The sequence below is a fragment of the Mobula hypostoma genome, chromosome 19 (genome assembly GCF_963921235.1).
Source record: "Mobula hypostoma chromosome 19, sMobHyp1.1, whole genome shotgun sequence".
Taxonomy (NCBI): Eukaryota; Metazoa; Chordata; class Chondrichthyes; order Myliobatiformes; family Myliobatidae; genus Mobula; species Mobula hypostoma.
This window is the reverse complement of record NC_086115.1, coordinates 12,446,848-12,469,846: the sequence shown is the minus strand read 5'-3', so window position 1 is coordinate 12,469,846 and position 22,999 is coordinate 12,446,848. Positions and strand designations below refer to the sequence as shown.

General features: G+C 40.3%; 1 protein-coding gene across 1 annotated transcript in view; it reads right to left on the bottom strand.

The window, feature by feature from the left end:
* Nucleotides 1–1,966: 1,966 nt before the first annotated feature.
* Nucleotides 1,967–22,999, bottom strand: part of pi4k2a (phosphatidylinositol 4-kinase type 2 alpha) — a 39,788-nt gene continuing 18,755 nt past the window's right edge. Inside the window, exons 8-9 of the mRNA XM_063071363.1 lie at nt 19,653–19,712; nt 1,967–15,441 (exon numbers count right to left, since the gene is read on the bottom strand). Of these exons, the coding sequence (XP_062927433.1) occupies nt 15,283–15,441; nt 19,653–19,712 (219 nt within the window). The 3' untranslated portion in view covers nt 1,967–15,282. The remainder of the gene's footprint in view (nt 15,442–19,652; nt 19,713–22,999) is intronic.

Here is a 22,999-nt window from a genome sequence, read left to right as displayed (position 1 = left end):
GGTAATTATTGACCGGTGAGCCTTACGTCTGTGGTGGGAAAGCTGTTGGAAAAGGTTCTTAGAGATAGGATCTATGGGCATTTAGAGAATCATGGTCTGATCAGGGACAGTCAGCATGGCTTTTTGAAGGGCAGATCGTGTCTAACAAGCCTAATAGATTTCTTTGAGGAGGTGACCAGGAATATAGATGAGGGTAGTGCAGTGGATGTGATCTATATGGATTTTAGTAAGGCATTTGACAAGGTTCCACACAGTAGGCTTATTCAGAAAGTCAGAAGGCATGGGATCCAGGAAAGTTTGGCCAGGTGGATTCAGAATTGGCTTGCCTGCAGAAGGCAGAGGGTCGTGGTGTAGGGAGTACATTCAGATTGGAGGGTTGTGACTAGTGATAGGTTGCAGAAGTGGGCCGAGAAGTTCCAGTTGGAGTTCAACCTGGAGAAGTGTGAGGTGGTACACTTTGGAAGGACAAACTCCAAGGCAGAGTACAAAGTAAATAGCAGGATACTTGGTGGTGTGGAGGAGCAGAGGGATCTGGGGGTACATGTCCACAGATACCTGAAAGTTGCCTCACAGGTAGATAGGGTAGTTAAGAAAGCTTATGGGGTGTTAGCTTTCATAAGTCGAGGGATAGAGTTTAAGAGTTTCAAGGTAATGATGCAGCTCTATAATACTCTGGTTAGGCCATACTTGGAGTACTGTGTTCAGTTCTAGTCGCCTCACTATAGGAAGGATGTGGACACATTGGAAAGGGTACAGAGGAGATTTACCAGGATGCTGCCTGGTTTGGAGAGTATGCATTATGATCAGAGATTAAGGGAGCTAGGGCTTTACTCTTTGGAGAGAAGGAGGATGAGAGACATGATAGCGGTACACAAGATATTAAGAGGAATAGATAGAGTGGATAGCCAGTGCCTCTTCCCCAGGGCACCACTGCTCAATACAAGGGGACCTGGCTTTAAGGTAAGGGATGGGAAGTTCAAGGGGGATATTAGAGGAAGGTTTTTTTTACTCAGAGAGTGGTTGGTGCGTGGAATACACTGCCTGAGTCAGTGGTGGAGGCAGACACACTAGTGAAATTTAAGAGACTACTGGACAGGTATATGGAGTAATTTAAAGTGGGGGGTTATATGGGAGGCAGGATTTGAGGGTCAGCACAATGTGGCCAAAGGGCCTGTACTGTGCTGTACTATTCTATGCTCTATGTTCTTCTTTCAGCTGATTTCAGAGTCTCCCATATGCCTTCTGTCAAAATCTAGCCGATATTTCATGTTGTTTTTTCAACAGTGGCTTTCTCTTTGCCACTGTGACTCGTGAAGCACCTGAGCAACTGTTGTTATATGTGCCTCTGAAGCTTGTATCTTTCAGAGATGTTATAAGTCTCTTGGTAGCCTCCCTCACTAGTCCCCTTCTTGTACAGTCACTCAGTCTTTGAGGGAGGCATGCTCTAGTCAGATTTATAGCTGGGCCATACTCCTTCCATTCCTTGATGATTGACTTACATGTATTCCAAGTATTCAGTGACTTAGAAATTTTCTTGTATCCATCTCCTGACTTGTGTTTTTCAATAACCTTTTTGTTGAATTGCTTTTTCTTTTGTCTTCATGGTGTAGCTTTTGCCAGGATACTGACTCACCAGCAGTTGGACCTTCCAGATACAGGTGTTTTTTTACTACAATCAATTGAAACACCTTGACTGCACACAGGTCTCCATTTAACTCATTATGTGACTACTAAAACCAATTGGCTGCACCAGTGATGATTTGGTGTGTCATATTAAAAAGGGGAGGGGGTGAATACTTATGCAAGCAATTATTTTGTGTGTTATATTTGTAACATGTAGATCACTTTGTAGAGATGCTTTCACTTTGAGACAACTCTTTCTCTGTTGATCACTGTCAAAAGAGCAAAATTAAATCCACTACAATTCGTTGTAAAATTTTTAATAAAAACTTCCAAGGGCAGTGAATACTTTTTATGGGCACTGTAATGACTAGAGAGCATATTTGAGTTGAGATGTATTCTGTATTGAGTTGGAATTTATAATTAAGCAGGGAAGAGAGTACTGGATCCAATATTTCAGTAATATTTGAGTAATATTGTAAATATATTTAAGCATTGTTTACATAATACATTATGGGTTACATGTACTGTACATTCGTGAATGGCATACATCATTACACCAACACATCATGTGTGCGCCTCACTAAAGAAAAGAAATTAAGTACACACGTATCTCCCCATGTTTTTTTTCCAATTCGCTTTTGGAGTTACAAAACATATCACTATCCAAACTTTTCTTAAATGTTGCAATTTTACCAACTCCACCACTTCCACTGGCAGCTTGTTCCACACTCACACCACCCTCTGAGTGAAGGAACTCATCAGGTTCCCCTTAAATATTTCACCTTTCACCCTTAACCCATGACTTCTAGTTCTAGCCTTCGTGGAAGAAGACTGCTTGCATTTACCTTATCTATACCTCTCATAATTTGTATACCTCTATCATATCTCCCCTCATTCTCTTACACTCCAGTGAGTAAATTCCTAACCCTTTAACTCAGGTCAAGTTCCAGCAACAGTCTTGAAAAATCTTCTCTTCACTCTTTCCAATTGACTGATATCTTTCCTGTCGGAGAGTGACCAAAACTGCACACAATACTCGAAATTTGGCCTCACCAACATCTTGCGCAACAGAAAACAGAACAGTACATTGCAGGTCCCTCAGCCCACAATGTTGTGCTGACCTTATAATCTACTCTTAAGATAAAGAGAAATACGAGTTTGGACAACATGGCCAAGAGCAGAGAGTCTGAACCAAAATGTGAAAACCTGCATATTGCTAGATATCTATTTCGTTGTTGTTGCTCTGCTAAACATCGCCGGCATGGTGGACACCAGAATGTGTGGTGACACTTGGTGGGCTACACCTAGTACTGTGTGTGTCGATGTACAATGAATAAGTGATTCTGAATCTGAAATTAAAATCAAACAATCAGAAAATGCTTGAAAACCACTCAGTTCAGGCAACATCTGTGCAAAGAGAAACCATCACCACTTCAGCATGAAGACATTTTGTCAAAACTTGGGGGGAAGCTTGAAGATGTGGTTCTGTGCCAACGGTATTAGCTAAAGCTGTCTTTATTTTAAAATAGCTTATAATTAAAAAGTTGGCATTTGGCATTTGTGGTAAAATGTCAATAAATCTCCATCACTAAATCCTGGATAGATTAAAAAAATTCTCTCACTGAGCGTGTGGCACACCATGAAATTACACACCAAGTGTGTTACACCCTGTACTTTCACCATGAAGCTTTTGGGATCATCAGAACAATGTTGAAATCAAAAACAAAGCTTTCAGTAGTAATGATGGAATGGTCTTTTGCCAAGTTCATGATGATGGAATGATGATAAACGGCCTTTTATCAGGGTCATTATTGCTCAAGGTTTAAAGAAATTGGGGCTAACAGATTAATTTTATTGACTTCTGAAGTAGCATTGCAGAAGCATAATGGTTAGGCGTAATGCTATTAGTGCCATCAACCCAGTTTCAATTCCAACCACTCTCTGAAAGGAGCTTGTACTATTCTCCCATTGACCCTGTAGGTTTCAAATTTCAAAGTAAATTTATCAAAGTATATAGATGGCACCATATGCAATCCTGAGATTCATTTTCTTGCCGGTGTATTCAACAAATTCATAACAGAATAAACGGAAGACCGCACCAACATGGGTGTTCAACCAGTCTGCAAAACGCAAAACTGTGCAAATACAACACAGAAATAATTATTATAATAAATAAGCAATACATATTACATATTGAGAACATGAGATGAAGAATCAATGAAAGTGAGCCCATGGGTTGTGGGAACATTTCAATGATAGGCAAGTGAAGTTATTCCCTTTGGTTCAAGAGCCTGATGGTTGAGGGGTAATCCTTCCCGAACTGTTCCTACAAGTTTGGTGTTTCCTCCCACACTCCAAAGACATGGGAGTTAGTAGGTTCATTGATTACATGGGTGTCATTTGGGGGGGGGAGGGGTATGGGCTCGTTGGGCTGGAAAGGCCTGTTACCGCTCTGAATTTCCAATTAAAATTAAAGTAAATGCTACCCAACCTCAGTGTTGGCTGAGGTAGTATTTATACATTGAAAAACAAGAGCGCAGGGCACAAAAAGGCCATTACTACACTCAAATCACAAACAAGAGAAAAATCAGATGGTAACTGAGCAACACACACAAAATGCTGGAGGGACTCAGCAGACCAGGCAGCACCTATGGGGAAAAAAGTACAGTTGATGTTTCAGCCTGAAATGTTGACTGTACTTCTTTTTTTCCCATAGATGCTGCCTGGCCCTCTGAGTACCCCCGCCCCCAGCATTTTGTGTGTACCACTACACTCAAAATGGGAAAACTAGGTGCTCTATCAAAACTTGAGTAAGATGTTTCTCTTGACAACAGCTTGATGGAGTTCTTGCCTGTTCATCACAGCCAGCCTAAAAGAATGCTCCATTAACTTTCATCGTTAACAGTTGCATGATAAGACATTACACAAAAGGATGCAGATGGTCATGGTTGGATAATACTTGTTTTAGAAGAGTTAAGAAGGGGAAGTGGGCATGGATAATTAATGATTAAAAATATCCAATCTGAAGAAACTCCACAAGCAGTATCAGTTTGGTTTATGATGGAGGGCTGCCAGAGGAAGTGGAGTGGACACAGCTGGTAGAGCCAGTGCCTCACAATTGGAGTGAGCCAGGTTCAAGCCTGACCTTCAGTGCTGTTTGTGAGAACTTATCACATTCGCTCTATAAATGTGTGGCACTCCTCTCCCCCGACATCCCAAAGAAGTGCGGGTGGGTGGGTTAATTGATCACCACAAGTTTCCCGTCGTTAGGATATAGGGAGAATAAAGTGGAACTACTTGTTGGACAGTAAGGACTCGGAGGGCCAAAGGGCCTGGTTTCATGCTACAAAATTGACTCAAGAGACAGAAGACAAATAAAGACTGGAGCAATTTATAGACTCCTTCAATACTTATGAACTATGTCTAAATACTATATTCATGAAATGCTCAACAATTCCTAGTTCTATTGAAGTAGCATTGATGGGAAATGTTAATTCCATTTGTTTCCAGCATTGTCTTGTTTTTAAATTTAGTTAAAATGCCAGGCAGAATATAAATTAAAACAGGTGCACTAAAGCCTTAGCGTCAGTGTCATAAATACCACAGCAATTATGATATTTAACTCATCTAGGCCTTAGACAAAAGCCAGGAAGAATAGCAAGTAGGAGTGAAATTAAAAGGAAAATTACAAAAGTAAATGGAGTGATTAAAAAAAGACTTTAAGGATATGGATGAATAGGCTCTGATAAGGACCAAAATGGTAACTTATGTGGAAGCAGAGAATGTGGGCAAGGTTCTATTTTGCAATCCATCTTCACAGCCGGGTTGATGCCAATGTTAGTTAGGCAAGCAGGAGTAAACTGTTGAACTGAATGAATATACTTAAAAAAACAAGTATGATAGGGCTCCAATGAAATATACCCTTGGCTGTTAAAAAAAAAACCCAGCAAGGCTAGGGCTGGAATTGGAGAGTTTTCAACCAATTTCTTGATCATCCTTGGATACAGGAATGTCACCAGAGGTTTGGACAGCTAAAGTTGTTCAAAACAGGAGTAGGAAGGGGAAAATCAATCACATGCCTGCATAGCCTTGGTGTTAGGCAGATTATTAGAAGCCATACTAATCAATCAGACTGTTCATTTATTACTGGCATATGTCATGAAATTTGTTGTTTTGTGGCAGTACAGTGAATACATTTAAAAATTACTGTTACAATAAGTATATAAAAATAGCAACACACACAAAATGCTGGAGGAACTCAGCAAGTCAAGCAACATCAATAGAAATAAATAGTTGACGTTTTAGTGCGAACTGTCTTGTCCCAAAACAACAACTGTTTATTCATTTCCATAGATGCTGCACAATGTGCTGAGCTCCTCCAGAATTTTGTGAGTGTTGCTTTGGATTTCCAGCATCTGCAGAATTTCTTGCGTTTATATAAAAAAAAACTAAGTCATGCAAAAAGAGAACAAAATAGTGAGGTAGTGTCCATGGACCATTCAGAAATCTGATGGCAGAGGAGGAGAACACACAATGCTGGAGGAACTCAACAGGTCAGGCAGCATCTGTGGAGTGGAGTAAGGAGCCAATGTTTCCAGCAGAAGCCCTTTATCAGGACAAGGAGAGGCTATTTCTACAATGTTGAGTGTGCACCTTCAGGCTCCTGTACCTCCTCCTTGACGGTAGCAGTGTGAAGAGGGCATATCCCAAGTGGTGGAGTTCCTTAATAATGGATGCTGCCTTTTTGAAGTGCTGATTTGAAGGTTTCATTGATGGTGGTGATGCTAGTGCCGGCTGTGTTTACAATTCTCCGCAGCTTCTTCCAATCCTAATAAATGGCACCTCAATACCAGACTGTGATGCAATTAGTTAGAATGCTCTCAATGGTACATTAATAGAAATATGTTAGTCTTTGGTGACACACCAAATCTCCTCAAGCTCCTATTGAAAAATAACCTTCTTTGCATTTGTATCTATGTTGGTATGGATGGGATAAATCTTCATTTAGAAGGGCAGCAATTAATCATGGATTTATAAGTTAGTTAGTTACTGCCTGTTACGCCACTGGCGTTTAGAGCAGCAATCGATTTGTAATGGGTTTTGTTTTTCTTTGAGGCAACAATAATTCATGATGGCAGTGTGTTTGACATGGCCCACATGGACATCAGCAGAATATTTGACAAGTTCCAAAATTAGAGACTGGTCAAAGTAACAGCCCGCTGGAATCATGGGAAAGCATCAAATTGGATCCAAAGTTAGCTCTGCAGCTTTAGTAACTCTGAGATTATTTCAATTATATATTGTACAGAGTTCAGTACAATATGACTTCGAAGTAAAAGAGAAATGTTAGATTAATTCGCAGTGATATAAACTTGGCTGTGTGGTTACTGTGGCATATATTTTTAAACTTTATACTGCAAGAAAGTGTAGCTGGTCTACTCTGCTGGGCATAAAAATGGCAAATGAAACAATCTTTAAAAAACCTGGGGTAATACACAATAAATATCATGGAACCAAACATTACAGCACAGTACAGGCCCTTCAGCCCACGATGTTGTGCCAACCTTTTAACCTACTCTTAACATCAACCTAAACCTTCCCTCCCACATAGACCTCCATTTTCAATCATCCATGTCTTTTTAAAGAGTTTCTTAAATGACCTCTCTATATTTCCTTCTACCACCACTCCTGGGATTGAAAAGTGAAGAAAAAGAATATTGGGATCTGCTTCCACTAATCCTTAGTGGTAGTACAGGTCAAAGTGGTGGTTAAATAGGGCATATAGATGTTCTGTTTATATTTGTCAAGGCACAGAACAAACCATGACAAGCAACGTCTATGAGAGGACTGAATAGAGCTTGAGTAGTCTATTATTCAGCATGGAAACCGGTCCTGCAGCCCAACTCATCCATGCTAACCAAGTACTACTATTCACTATACACAATTACTACTAATAGTTCTAGTCAGGACATTACAGGGAAGTTGGGAGGATGCAGATGAGGTTTATAAGGATGTTGCCAGAACAGGAAAATTTGCAATTTTGAACAAAAATTGGAAAGGATGAAGTTGAAGCAAAGGAGCCATTTAATTAGTATGTATACAATTATGGGGACAAGGGAGGCTGACAGAGTAAGTAAGAGAGATAGAGCATTTCTCCCTCACCCATAGTGATGGGGGTCTAGAACTTGCTGAGATGGGATCAATAGTTTAGAGAAAACCAAGCACAATGTGTCCAGATCTGCTGTCGACACAAATCTGGTAGGAATAAGTAAGAGCTAACGGGAAAGGATCAGTCATTTGTTCCTCAGAGCTGTGCAATACTTCAGGATCTGCTAACATATCCTGCACTTCTGGACAAGAATCTAAGATTGGCAGTGTTTGAGGTTAACAACAATTAAGCAGGAGTAGTGTGATCATTTGAGTTGAGTAAGATGTGCTCCTAAGAGGTTGTCTATTGGTGCCCTAGTGAAGAATGCCCATGTATGACTTTAACATTGGGAGGCTGATGCACGGTCAGCCACTACATAGTCCTTGACATATCGGGGTCGGGGTCAGGGTTCAGTGGCATAGAATGCGAGATGACAGGGGACCCTTCGCTGCTGCAGCCCTCCTCTGCCTATACCACATTGTGATGTGCCATCATCTTCCACCAGCTCCACTGTTAAAGTCTCGGTTTGATCACTCTTTGTCTGGAACCTCCACCTTTCTCCCTACCAGAGCTATGCATCAGATGACTAAACTGCAGATGGCATCGCTCCTGATATCTCAGGAACACACAAGCCTCTCTATCTCAAGGTGATAATTGATCATGGTTTGCCCAGGATTGGCTCCAATCTTGTCAAGGGCTCTGGTGTGATGGAGCAAGGCCATCACCCCAACAATGGGCTCAAAAACCATAGAACATAGCACAATACAGCCCTTCAGCTCATGATGTTGTGCTGACCTTTAAACCTACTCAATCTAACCCTTTCTTCCTACACAGCCCTTCATTTTTCTTTCATCCACGTGCTTATCTAACCACTCTGGACTGGGTCCCATATTTTCCCCCTCAATCACCCCAAATCATATCATTAAACATTATAAATAATATAAACAGAGCGCTGAAACAGGTCATGTTAGAAAATTTATCAAATGCTAAACAGTAGTTTGGCAGATTTATACTTGCAGAAAATGATTATTTGGTTCTTGTTTTATATATTTAAATAGATTAGAGTATACAGTGCTTTATCAGAACAATACATTACAGATTCAGTATCAAGCAAAAAAATTAAAGCAGTTTAAACTGGCAGAGTATTAATCATTAACGGTTTCTCTGATAAGTAATGGTCCGATACAGTCGAATAGTGTTACACCACACTTGGCAACCCCTGCTGGCAACTTGAAACATAGTGAAAATTTTGTCTTTCCACTCCACTGGTGCTGAAAGCAGCTTTTAAACTGTCATGATGCCACTCACAAGTAACTTAAGCTCCCTGACAGGAGAGATAAGCAAGACTGATTGGAAAGGGAGCCAACAATCTAAGCACGTTGGATAGGTATCAATTTCAAAATCTCTTCATTAAACGATGGGTACAGAAATAAAAAGCTGAGGTACAACCTCAACCTACCTATTTAAGACAAAGTTCTAGCTCCTTTCCTGAACTTCCGAAGGAAGTGCAGAAATTAAGAATGGCCTATTGAGTGGATTGATAAGGAGAAGCAGTTATACACTGATGGTATTAGTAGTCATCTCGAGAGCCCCATTCACAGCAGACCACCCCTTTCAGCAGGTACACACCATAGTGCCACACATATACTTTAGATAATGCAGTTTAAATAATCTTTTAAAAAAATAAATTCCATATCTTAAGGCATAATGAATACTAGAGCAGTACCTCTATCATAGATCCCCCCCCCCACCCACATAATGGACAATTGAAGACTGCGTTCAGAGACTTGCATAATAGTTAACAGATAGCTTGTGAGATCGTTAGGTGGTTAAAGGAATTTTCTACAGAAGTTTGCATCCAAGCAGGATAAAAATACACTTCATTCCCCAAATGGCACAACTATTATCTGCAGCAGGATTCATATTTAACTGCATTCCAACACTATATATAGAATGACTCAAATAAAATCTAACCTGCAAAAAAATTCTCCAAGGTAATTTTAAATATATTCGTCTGCAAACCTGAAAGAAATCTCATTAAAATAGGCACCGGTGAAATTGCAAATTGTGTGTTAGCTGGCTAAGTGAGCAAAATATTGGAAAGGAGCCAGACAACAAATTAAATGAAGAGAATTGTTCCAATTCTTACATTTACCATCACCAGAACCTTTATATGCAAAAGGAAACAAACAAATCAAAAGCTGTTGAAATGGAAACGCACCGGTTTTACAAAATGGCAAAGTATTCTGATGGATCTGACTCCAGATTCATTTTGACCGTGGAGTTCTTGATGGTTGCCATGGGAGATAACAATGACAGGATTGAAATCACTAAGCACCTACCCCAACCCCCCCCCCATATCAGGGGGCACAATTTACCCTCAACAAATATTAGGAATTGGAGAATCAAGCTCTCACATCCATATCTCTATCAGAGGGCAAGAACCTGATAATAAGGGGTCATAAAGTTCTACAAGCTGTGAAACTGCAGCACACATTTAGGACTAGAGCAAAATACAAGCCATCCTGGAACAGGTTCAAATCTGCATCTGAGAAGACAAGGGTAAGGTGGAACAAAACAGTGTACATGTAGCTTTTGATTAATATACTAACAGAAACATGTGACTAACCAAATGCTGGATCATTAAGCAAAGTGGCTACTTATTTGGGAAGACACATCAACAGCTGATTGCCCACCCCAAACTATTTTGCATAAGAGAGCATGTGGTGAGACCAGAAAATGCATGGGACTTTTAGAGGGTTAATCCACATGGATAAGTATTCAAACAACCATTTTCAGTGTACTCCACTTAGAATGCAGAAAGGAGGATGTGGAAGGTGGCAGAGATAAGAACTGTATTCATCCAAAAGTAATGAATATACATATTGAGGACTGATAAATCAAATGCATATAATATTTAGACACAGTTAAAGGGATAAAAATGGATACCTCCCTCTTAAATGTAAAGGACAAGAATCTGTGGGTGTTGTCCCAAATGAGTCACACGAAGATTTGTAGAGAGATTTAAAGCTGTTTTTTTTTGGGGTGGGGGGAATTGGTACATCATAAAATCTGCCACTTTAAAGAGAAGTTTTTTTTGCTTGAAAACACAGATTTTAAGCACATTCTACTGGGAGAGGTGAGAGACACCTGGGGAAGAGGAAAGGAACGTAAATATCGGCAGAAATGATTGCTCCAAAACATGGTCAGCTGTAGTGAGGATCAGTACGATATACTCTTTGAAACAAGCTGCACATTATGAAAAGGGGGACATTAAGAGGGAGGGAAGGGCATCAGAAGTTACACAGAACTAATGAGACTTCAAGTTGCACAGCTTGAGGTACTTCCCATTACATTTTGCTCCTATCTCTGTAGAGTGGTAACCACAAGAATTCTATCTAAGCGCCACCCTGCATCTAAAATCACTAAATTGACAATCTATTTTTCTCTGAAGGGTACAAGACTGAAGTTTAAGTACATATACCTTCCAGGAAAATGGCTGTGATGGGAAAAAGGAAATGTACACACCAGGACATCTCTCCCATTAGATCAGCCATGGTTATATTATAAGTTCAATGTCCCATTACAAAATTAAAACTAAAATCACTCAAAGATTTCCTAACTTTATTTTCCATTCTCTATCCTCACCCCACAAAGGTTCAATAAGGCTGCGAATTCAGCTAATGCAAGCAAAAAGACCCATGGGGTAATCATTTTAAAATCAGTCCTAACTGGACTAGAATGCAGTTTTACTGTATTCAGTCATCTCCACCATTAACACATGCACCCATTAAAGACTTGCTCACATAGGATTTCCATACAGAATTACTAAAAGTTACTCCAGAGATTGGCAAGTATTAAACCCAAGCAATAATTTAAAAGACAGACCAAATGTGTGTTAGGCTTAAACACCCAAGGAAAGTTAAACCAGACTGAGTATGCGTGTGACCATCCATTATCAGTGTTCTAGATTATGCATATTCTCCATCTCACTGGGAGAGAGAGTCACAAAATGATCAGATGAAGTTTAATTCTTAAAAGAATGCTGACTAATTTAAATTCGTCATCTTCACTATAACGCTTTAAAGTAATGCCTACTAGATTCAAAATTGTGTAATGTACTTTGAAGATTTATTCCAACAATGTTTCAAATATCAGCCCAGGAGTGAAGCAAAAAACCGTGCACTTCACCTCATCTTTCTTCACTATCACCCAATGTGTTCACTTATTTTGCAAGGTGCTAGACACAGAATCCCACCCCTCAATAGCTAGCTAGTCCATTTTGAGCAGATTACTGCTCAAACATTAGTGACCAGAATATACATAATACCCAGTCATTTGCAACTAAGACACTCTTTGAGTCCTGTGTTGCCTGAAAATCTGTCTAGAGTTCATGAAAATAAAACATATCACTGCATACTTTGTTCACATTAAGTGGTTGTACAAGGAAATTTTTAGAAATTCTTTAGTGAAGTTTTGTTGCTAACTCAGCCAGAGTGTAAAACAAGATCACCCAGTAAATGGACAGACAACTTGGCCAAAACATTGAAAATTTGAAGCTAAACAAGTCAGACAGGACATATGTTACCGTTTAAAGATTTATAAACTAAAATAAAATCTTGACATACAGCATGACAGAGACTCAGACTACTTGACTAAATTCAAAATGACACTACTGAAAACCAGGGTAAGATACCAGGCTATGGCCAAATCAACAGTTGTGACTTAATAACCAGAACTCTCCACTGCCTCTCCCAATTCCAAGTATGTTTTCAGTTAGGGGCAACCAGGAATAAACCATTCACTTCTTCAATTTTACTAAATTAAATTTCAGAGCAGATGGTCCAAATCACTAACTGCACCGGTTTTGGTTCTCCCATCTCCAACAGCCTCCTTTGATAAACAAAAAAAAAAATGAACACCCACATTCCCTTTCACCTTTAATGTGGAAAGGCTGGGAGAGATGGGATGGAAAAGCTTGTATCACCGACAAAAAAAGCTGGTACATTATGAAAATCCCACTCATCTATTGCATAGTTTTTCTTCCTTAAAGTATTCATGTGGCCACATCAAATTAAAGGAGGTTCGTTTTTCACTGACAAAGACAAAAAGGATTGGGTAATATGCAAAGACGACTTGTGTTCCCACGTTAATTAGGTCTACTCTGAGTGAAAGGTATACTACATATTCTCACTGAGCAACACACTAGGCCCTACAATAAGGAGGTAACGTAATTGCTACATCAATGCAGCCCTAATATTTAAAGTAGCCAATGACAATGGAAAAGGAGTGTATAGTTTGCCCTACAACTTTCGTGACTGCCTCACTTTAATAGAATATTTCTTTAAACGTGGCTGACAAAACATTTCAAAAAACAGAAAAGCTTTCAAATGTTGACTACCTGCCTTCAACCTCGACTGAAGTTCACTATCAATGCAAATTTAGAAAGTACATCACATACCTGGCCCCATCCTTTCTCAATAATAATTAGGGAGTGGGTTCTGTAATGATGCGGGATTGAGTGTTAATAATCACTGGACGAGGGAAGCATACATTCCAGACCAGTTGCAACTCCTGAAATAACTGTATAGACCGCAGCAGCTTTAATATGTATGTCTCAATCCTGAATCTGACAAAGGCTATCACAGATACCATTTCTTTCCCTCATACTCCCTCTCCAAGTCAGGAATGGGTGATGTTAAGGGCAACAAGGTAAATATGCCTCCCTGGAATCGGAGTACTTCTGGTTCACCACAAGAGGAATGTAGGGTATGGGCACCATTTCAATTGTTGTTTAAATATATTGGATACAGGTAAGCCAGTTTTTCAATCAAACCAGAAAAGAGTCTAGCTACAAGGATGTGTCCATAATTCAAACAATGCCCAAGCAGCTTGTTTCTCACGTTAACCATTTAAAAAATATCAAGGTCATTATCTCCTCTTGTGCAGTGATCATTTCATGGTTACAATGACACAGAATATTAGAGTCTTTAAACCTTGCTGTCTGTGACAAGCAGAGGGATGAGGAAGCTGACCAAGCAAGAGGAACAGATTACTTAAACAAAGAGACCATCAGATTACCTAAATAGAACATCACTTCTCTTCAAATACAGTCGACATCCCCTCTGCTCAATATCTGGCAATCCCATCTACTCCACCCCCCTCACCTCCTACCCAACTAGAAGGCAGGGAGAGAGGGAAAATGAAGAAAAGGACACTGATCTCCACAATCCAGCACCTGGGCACCCAAAGAGCTGACAATTTAAAAGATCTGAATCGCCTCCTCTTGCTCTGGCATCAGTGCTCCAAAAAGTAAACTGAAGTTTGGAAAAGCAAAAGAAAAAAGCATCCTGTTAGGCAGAAAGATTGGCAAAGAGGAATATTTGCCACCTGAATAGGAATCTGCTGAGCATACTTCAGTCACAGCAAGATAAAAACCACTAAAGCCAAGAGGTGGTGCACTAGAAACAGTGGGCAGTTACAGGACCCTTGTGCAAAGTTTTTGCATTAACCATTATTTTGGCTTTTATATATATATGTATAATATATACATGCTATATTAGCTTCTGATTACAGTTAGATTACTCCTTGATCACAATCAAACTATGTAGACTGAATACCATTTTACATGCACATCCCTTCCCCTGATAGGACATGTACAATGTAATAAAATAGAAGGTCGGGGAAGAGGGCAAGAGGAGGGTGCCATGGGTGCAATTTTTATCTATAGAACCGCTAACTCATGCTGTAGATTTAAGGCCAAAGGGTTCCAAACCCAGCACTGAGAAACATTTTAACCTGGCTGGGATTCAGATTGTTGCAAGCGGGTGGAGAGATTAAGTGATTGTGCAGCTACCTTCCCACACGCCAGCTGAACAGAGGTTGATGACAGATTTTCTTCACAAGTACAGCATGATCACTTCTTGTATCCGCAGCTCTCCTTTATCCTACATGCACTTTCCTCTGTAAAAGCAGAAATACACTGCAAAGTGGAATGGGATGGACCATGATTGCAGATTATTCCAGCTCTAGCTTGAACCTATTTCATCATGAAGTGCACTAGGTTGCAATTTGAACCAATATCATTTTAGTGCAGAAAAAACTTTCAGTTTTGGGGCTCAGTGAAAAGGGCAGAGATAAGACAGACCAACAGAATTCTGTGCCCAAAACATCATAAATTAGCTCAACAGAAGCAGCATTACAGAGTCCAGTGGTATCCAAGCATCTGAGCCATCAGAGGAATTGAGGAACAATGGATAATTTCAGGGAAGGGTGCTTGAATTAAGTGCAAATTGCCCAGAAGAATCCCCTTCATTCACCATTCCTTAGAGATGTAGTGGCATCTTGTGCAATGGTCATACATAGGACAACAGACAAAGCTGACCTCTCTCGCTCTCCACACGTGAAGTGAGTCCACTGAGTCCTCATCAGCAAAGAGCAGAGGAGATGCGAATTATCGGGACCGTCAATCAGTGCATGTAACAGGGTTTCTCTCCCTATATTCGGCCATGCTACCACCACGTAAAAAAAGGTTTTCTGCTCTGGAAGCTTTGTGTATACAAGTCACTGCTACGATGGTGGCTTCGCGTTGTTTCAACAATGACGGGTGGGATGTGAATGAGCAACAGGGGTGACTTCCCATCCTTCAGAGCCTGCGTGAGATTTAAAATCTTGGGATTGGGATGGAGAGAGAAGAGAAAACAATGTCAGATTGGAAACAACACAAGAGATTAATCACAAGTATGCTTCTATTAGTACTGATGAAGGATTTCAGCCCAAAACATCAACAGTTTATACATCTCTACAGGTGCTGCATGACCTGTGGAGTTCTTCCGGCACTTTGTGTGTATTGCTCTGGATTTCCAGCATCAGCTGAATCTCTTGTATTTAAGTGTTCCTATGCTTGAGTTCTTTACACAATCAACTTCAGGAGGCAGTCTTCAACCTTACTTTGCCTGAGGGCCCAGAAGACACTGGCTGTGTGCCGAAGGGCAGGCTGCATCAATGGAGAATTAACATCAGGAGCTTTTCTCTCTATAGATACTGCCTAACCCATTTCAAGCATTTTTTCAGACTTCTAGTATTTACAGTTGCAAGAAAAAGTTTGTAAACACTTTGCAATTACCTTTTTTCTGTGTTAATTACTCATAAGTGTAGTCTGATCTTCATCTAAGTCACAATAATAAATAAACACATTCTGCCTAAACTAACAACACACAAACAATTGTACTTCTTCTCAGCAATACTGAGGATACCATTTAAACAATCACAGTCTAGGTTCAAAATGTATGTGACCCTCTGGGGTAATGCCTTCTACAAAAGCTATTTGGAGTCAGGTATTCCAATCAACGAGATGAGATTGGATGTGTGAGTTGTAGAGGTGCCCTGCTCTAAAAAAAGGACAAAGTCAGGTTGCTGACAAAGCCTGCTCTTCTCAAGAAAGTGCTGTTCATGTGCACCAGGCCTCAATAAAACAACTTTCGGAGGACCTGAGAAGAAGAATTATAGAGATGCATGAAGCTGGAAAAGGCTACAAAACATTTCTAAAGGCCTGAGTGTTCATCAGTCCACAGTAAATGTCTACAAATGGAGGAAATTCATTACTGTTGCTACTCTCCCTAGGAGTGGGCGCCCTGTAAAGATTGCACCAAGAGCACAATGTGAAAAAGAACCCAAGGATAACAGCAAAAGACCTGCAGAGATCTCTGGAACTTGCTAAAGTCTTTGATCTTGGGTCCATTATAAGAAAAACACTGAACAAGAATGGTGTTCTTGGAAGGACACCACAGAGGAAACCACTGCTCTCCAAAAAAAACATTGCTGCATGTCTCAAGTTTCCAAAAACAAAAACAAAAAACACCTGGGTGTTCCACGACACTTCTGGAACAATGTTTTGTGGACAAATGAGACAAAAAGTGAACTTTTTGGCAAAAATGTACACCGCTATGTTTGAAGGAAGAAGGACACTGCACACCAATGCCAAAACCTCATCCCAACTGTGAAGCATGGTGGAATGAGCATCATGGTTTGGGGTTGCTTTGTTGCCTCAGGGCCTGGTCAGCTTGCAATCGTTGAGCGAACAATGAGTTCAAAATTGTATCAAGACATTTTATAGGAGAACGTCATAGCAGTCCGTCAGCTGAAGCTTAATAGAAGTTGGATGATGCAACAAGACAATGATCTGAAACACAAGAGTAAATCAACAGAATGGTTTAAATAGAAAAAAATATTCTGTTTTGAAATGGCCAAGTCAGAGTCCAGACCTTAACCCAATTGAGATGCTGTGGCACGGCCTGAAGAGGGCTGCTCATGCAAGGTATCTCAGAAATATTGATGAACTGAAACAGTTTTGAATGGAGGAATGTTCTAAAATTCCTCCTCACCACTGTGCAAGTCTGATCAACAGCTACAAGAAACATTTGGTAGGGGTAAATGCTGCTAAAGGAGGTTCTACCAGTTATTAAATATGGGGGAGGGAAGGAACGTCGACTCAGACCATGAGAGGCCTGCGTCGGGCATTTTCATGCCTTACAAGGCGCAGATTGGAAGTCTATGTGGGGCACCACTCCTCGCACAGACTAGAGCAATGTGTGATTAAGTGCCTTGCTCAAAGGCACAAACACACTGCCACATGAGTGTTCAGATACTTTTCCCAGCCTGTGCAGTGCATGATTAAACATTGTGTTCAATAAAGACATGAAAAGTACAATTGTTTGTGTTATTAATTTATGCAGATTGTGTTTGTCTATTATTGTGACTTAGATGAAGAGCAGACATTTTATGAGTAACTAATGCAGAAAACCAGATGATTGCAAAGGGCTCAAACTTTTTCTTGCAACTGTAGGTTGTCTTTTTTTTGGCTTTAATAAGCTGTCCTTTATTACCTCCAGTACTAATTTTTCCCAACAAGATGAGAAATTTGAATAGTGCTGTTTTCAGCAGGTACTCTTTCAATCTGCCTACTACAACCCAAGCCTTTTGGACTTTCAGATCAATGGCTCAAAATCAGGAACCACAGCTGTTCAGAAGCATGATTATATCTGTAGAGTCTAGTCCACAATTAAAAAAAATATTATTCAGAACATTTACTGCCTGGATTAATGAATATGCCTTATGAGGAAAGGTTAAGCAAGCTAGGGCTTCTGTCTTTAAACGTAAGAGGACAAGGTGACTTGATAGAGGCATTGAAAGAAGTAGACAGCCAGCACCTTTTGCCAAGGGTGGAAATAGTTAATACAAGAGGGCAGAACTAATATGATTTAAGGAAAGTGTAGGGAGGGGGGGATGTCAGAGGTTCTTTGCACAGGGAGGTAGGTGTGTGAAAAGCACGGCCAGGGTGGTGGTAGAGGCATATACATTAGAGTTATTTAAAAGACATAGATAGACATATAGCTGATAGAAAATGGAGGGCTACATGGGAGGGAAGGATTTGATTGATCTCAGAGTGGATTAAAAGGTCGCCACAACATTGTGTCAAAGGGCCTGCACTGTGTTGTACTGTTCTATGTCAATGACATTGGCATGTGAGGGGCATTTAGCATAAGTGCAAGGGTTGCATTTTTCACCACATTCACAGTCATCTACTGATCATCCAAATTCCTTGCTCAGTCAATTAGGAACCATTTTGATTAGCTCCTGCAGTAACATATAGGTCACACCATCCATTTGTTATCCAATTTTACTTCTAATTTTCAAAGCTAAAAAAAATTAAAACTCCATTTGATGTCTCACTGCTTTCAGTGACTTTTGATTAAAAATATAAGAACCTGCTAAATTCATGCATATGGAAAGCATACAAGTGTTCAAAAGTGTGAACAAGATACCAAGTGAGGCACCACCAGTTCTTTGGAGTGACAAATTACAGCACCTGTGTTCAGCTGTTAGGCAGTCTTACTTACGTTTTTTCCAGCTGTAAGACCAGACACAGGAGCAGAATTGGGCCATTTAGTCCATCGAGTCTGCTCTGCTATTCCACCATGGCTGATTTATTCCACCCCAATCCCATTCTTCTGCCTTCTCCTCTTCGACACCCTTACTAGTCAAGAACCTATCAATCTCCTCTTTAAATACACTCAATGACTTGGCCTCCACAGCCATCCATAGCAATGAATTCCACAGATTAATCACCCTCTGGCAAAAAATTTCTCCTCATCTTTGTTCAAAAGGGACATCCTTCTCTTGAGGCTAGGCATTCTGGCCCTAGACTTCCCCTGTACTGCAAATATCCTCTCCACTTTCACACTACCTAGGCCTTTCAATATTCAATAAGACTACCCCCCCCCCCCGCCATTCTTCTAAACTCCATTGAGTCCAGGCTCTGAGCCACTAAACTCTCCTCATATATTCCTGGGATCATTCTTGTAAACCTCCTCAGGATCCTTTCCAATGTCAGCACATCTTTTCTTAGATGTGGGGCCCAAAACTGCTCACAATACTCCAAATGTGGTCAGACTAAGGCCTCAATAATTACAGGTGCCTCTAGTTCTGGTTGCCACAGCTGCACGTGGACAAAAGGTGTCAAACTCTACTAAGGATCGGGTTGCATGCTACATTTTGAGCTCACAACCCAAGCTAACCGTATCCATGTCAGGGCAACCGAACTGAAGCCCTATATTGAGGTTGCTGTGGTAGAGGTGAAGAGAAGAGACATTTTTACACTTAACTCCACTTTCGAACTATACAAACATTCAGATTCATGAACAATATGGAAACTTTCAAGCTCAATTTTCATGCTGGGCTCTCAATAACTCACGCCTTGACACACAGGGCATTCTCTCTCTCCCAGACCCTTGTGCACTGCCTTTCTTTGTAAGGCTGCTGTAGTTGATTAGCTTCACAAGCACACTACAGGCAGTTTTAGGAGATACAAGCAATGCCTCACCTGCCCTCTCATGACAGAAATTTGTTTGTAGAACTGTCCTCGATCAAAACCAGGATCTTCCTGCAAAAGGAGAAGCAAATGACATTTTAAACTTGTACAAAGCCCTCACATACTGTATATAACTAAAATCACTGCTAAAGAATTCCACAGACACTAAGTTATATTGGACAGTAGAAACTAAAACTATTCAGTGCATTTTTTTAAAACCAGAAAATAACAGAACTGGGCATTTCTTTTTTTTTTAATATAATTTTTATTGAGTTTTCAAAATGACACAAGAGAAAAAAAAATATCTACCCTCCCCCCTCCCCTTAACCCTTCCCCCCACCGATATATCCTCCTATCCAAGAAGAAAAAAAGGAAAAAAAGGAACTGCCTGAATATTGGAAGGTTTGCACATACTCCATGGGATAAAAATAAATTTAATAGATATTTGTTACTTTCCCCCAAGGAACCAAGATCTTCATCATCAGAGCTATAAATAAGGGCTCCAAATATTCAAAAATGTTACATATTTATCTCTTAAAATCTAAAACATTACTTAACTTCTCAACTCTCATAGTTCCCTGGGGAATCTCTTTGAACTTCACCATGTTGCTATGTGCTTCCCTCCCAATCATCCAGGCAAAAAGAAAAAAATAGAAAAGATACAAAAAAAGAAAAAAACAAAATACCCCCCCACTAATGTTGTGAATGAAAAATACACACTACCCCCCTCCATTGTGCGGGTCGTGGCTATTGCCACGTTTGCACACATGAATAACGTAGCGATTGGACAGTGTTTCTTCCAGCTCCCTCATAACAAAAAAATATATATATAGAAAAAAAAATTAATGTTATTATTCCCAGCTAATATTCCTCAAATTTTAACCTTTCTTCCCCTCCCTCATATAATTAATAATATATTTATATATTCATCCACCTAAAAATTCAACAGGCCTAATCCTTGATCCAATCTTCATCTTCAATCCATCTCGCTCGCTTAAGTTTGTTCTTGTATCTGGTGAATATTCAAAGAATCTCGCACAAACTCCTCCGCTTTCCGGTAATCGTCAAAAAATCTTTTTTCTCCACCCAGCAAAAAAATCTTCAAGGTTCAGGATAACGCAATATAAATTGATAACCGTGATCCCATAGGGCTTTTTTCACTGGGTTAAACTTCTTCCTTCTTTTCAAAAGTTCATAACTTATGTCAGGGTACAAAAACATTTTCTTCCCTTCTATCATCAGTGGCCTTTTTCTCTTCTTGGCAGCTTGGGCAGCCGCCTGTCGAATCCTTTCTTTATCTTGAAATCTTAAGAATTTTATTAAAATTTATCGTGGATATTGGTCATCTCGTGGTTTCGGTCTTAGAGCTCTATGTACCCACTCAATTTCAATTGATCGGTCTTCCTCTTTCATTTGCAAAGTCTCCAGGATCCATCTTTGAAAAAATTCTATTGGATTATCTCCCTCTATACCTTCCTTAAGACCAACAATTTTAATGTTATTACGTCTACTATCACTTTCCAACACGTCCACTTTCTCCAAGAGTCGATTTCTTTCCGTGTTCCAGACAAGCACATTATTTTCTGTTTTTTCCACTCTATCGTTAATATGCTCGATTGTTCTTTCCATCTTCTGAAGTTTCTTATCCATTTTATCCTGTCTTTTCATAGCTTTATCATAGCACATCTTCACGTCTTTAAGCTCTGTTCTTAATTTTCTTAGTTCAGCCGTTAATTGCAATAAAGCCTCTCTTATGTCTCTGTCGTCTCCTTTACTTCCAATCTCTTCCAGTTCTTCCTCCTCTTCTTCATCTGTATTCTCTGCGATATCCAATTCTGACTCTGAGTCACTTTCAGTTGCAGTGGCCATCAGTTCTTGTAGTTTATATTGTGTCGATTTGCGCATGCGCAATTCCGGCATCTTCTTCTGAGAGATCACTACCGCCGCCATTGCTCCCCGTTCTTCTACGCCAGAGATAAAATGCGTCTTCTCTGAAGGAGATCCAACCTGAATCCGAGGCTCCGTCGCTGCAGTAGGCCCTTTTTTCTTCCCATCTCCCGGCGACTTCACAACAACAGACTTCTTCTGTTGCGGTTTACGAGGCATATCGTAGAGTAGTCTTACGAAGTTTATAAGTAGTTTTCAGAAAGTATTTATTAACTTTACTTTGATTAAACGGTACTTTGCTGATTTTTTACAGGAGAGCTGGATTTACACGTCTCAATCCCACATCATCACGTGACACCCCCCAGAACTAGGCATTTCTGAAGCAGTCTCCACAAAGTATCAACTTTTGAGACTTCAAACAAGCTCTCGGGAAACCACATGACTGCAAAAGGGGCACAGGGAAATGTTCGGGGACTGAGTGCAAAACATGTTAGACAGTATTTAAATCTATGTATACTAAAGCCTCAATAATCTATTCTTGGAACTGCAGGCAGGGAGCATTCAGTATGGCCCTGCCTACCTTAATAGCAGAATATAAAGCAATTAAAAAAACATGATCAGCAAGAAAGAAAAGAAAATCTGCAGATGCTGAGAATCATACACAACATACACAAAATGCTGGAGGAACTCACAAGACCAGCATCTATGGAAAAAAGTAGTCGACATTTCAGGGGAAGAACACAAGAGGGAGGCAATGGGCAGGCAAGGAGATAACATGAGAGAGGAACAAGGGGATGGGAAATGGTGAAGGTGGGGCGGGGGGGGAAGAGAGGCATTGCTGGAAATTTGAGATATCGATGTTCATGCCATCAGGTTGGAGGCCACCCAAACAGAATATAAAGATGTTGTTCTTCCAACCTAAGTGTGGCCTTATCCTGACTGGGGGAAGTCATAGATGGACATATCAGAATGGGAATGGGAAGTGGAATTAAAATGGGAGGCCACTGGCAGATCCCACTTGTTCTGGCAGATGGAGCACAGGTGCTTGGTGAAGCTGTCTCTCAATCTACATTGGGTCTCACCGATATACAAGAGGCCACATTGGGAGCACCAAACACAGTATATGACCCCAACAGACTCACCTGGAAGGACTGTTTGGGGCCCTGAATGTTAGTGAGGGAGGAGGTGTAGGGGCAGGTGTAGCACTTGTTCTGCTTGCAAGGATAAACAACGCCAAGAATCACACTTCAACTGAAGTCTGACAGGCCTACCACTGAACTAAATATTGACAGTATACAACTCAAGATGTTCTTTTCAGACATCTCAGTTTGTCAGAGGGATATTTCAAATCAAAGTAAAATTTATTATCAAAGTACATATACAATACTGTGCAAAAGTCTAAGGGAGATACAGTATATCCTGCATAGCTAGGGTGCTCAAGACTTTTGCACAGTACTGTATTTGTCAACATG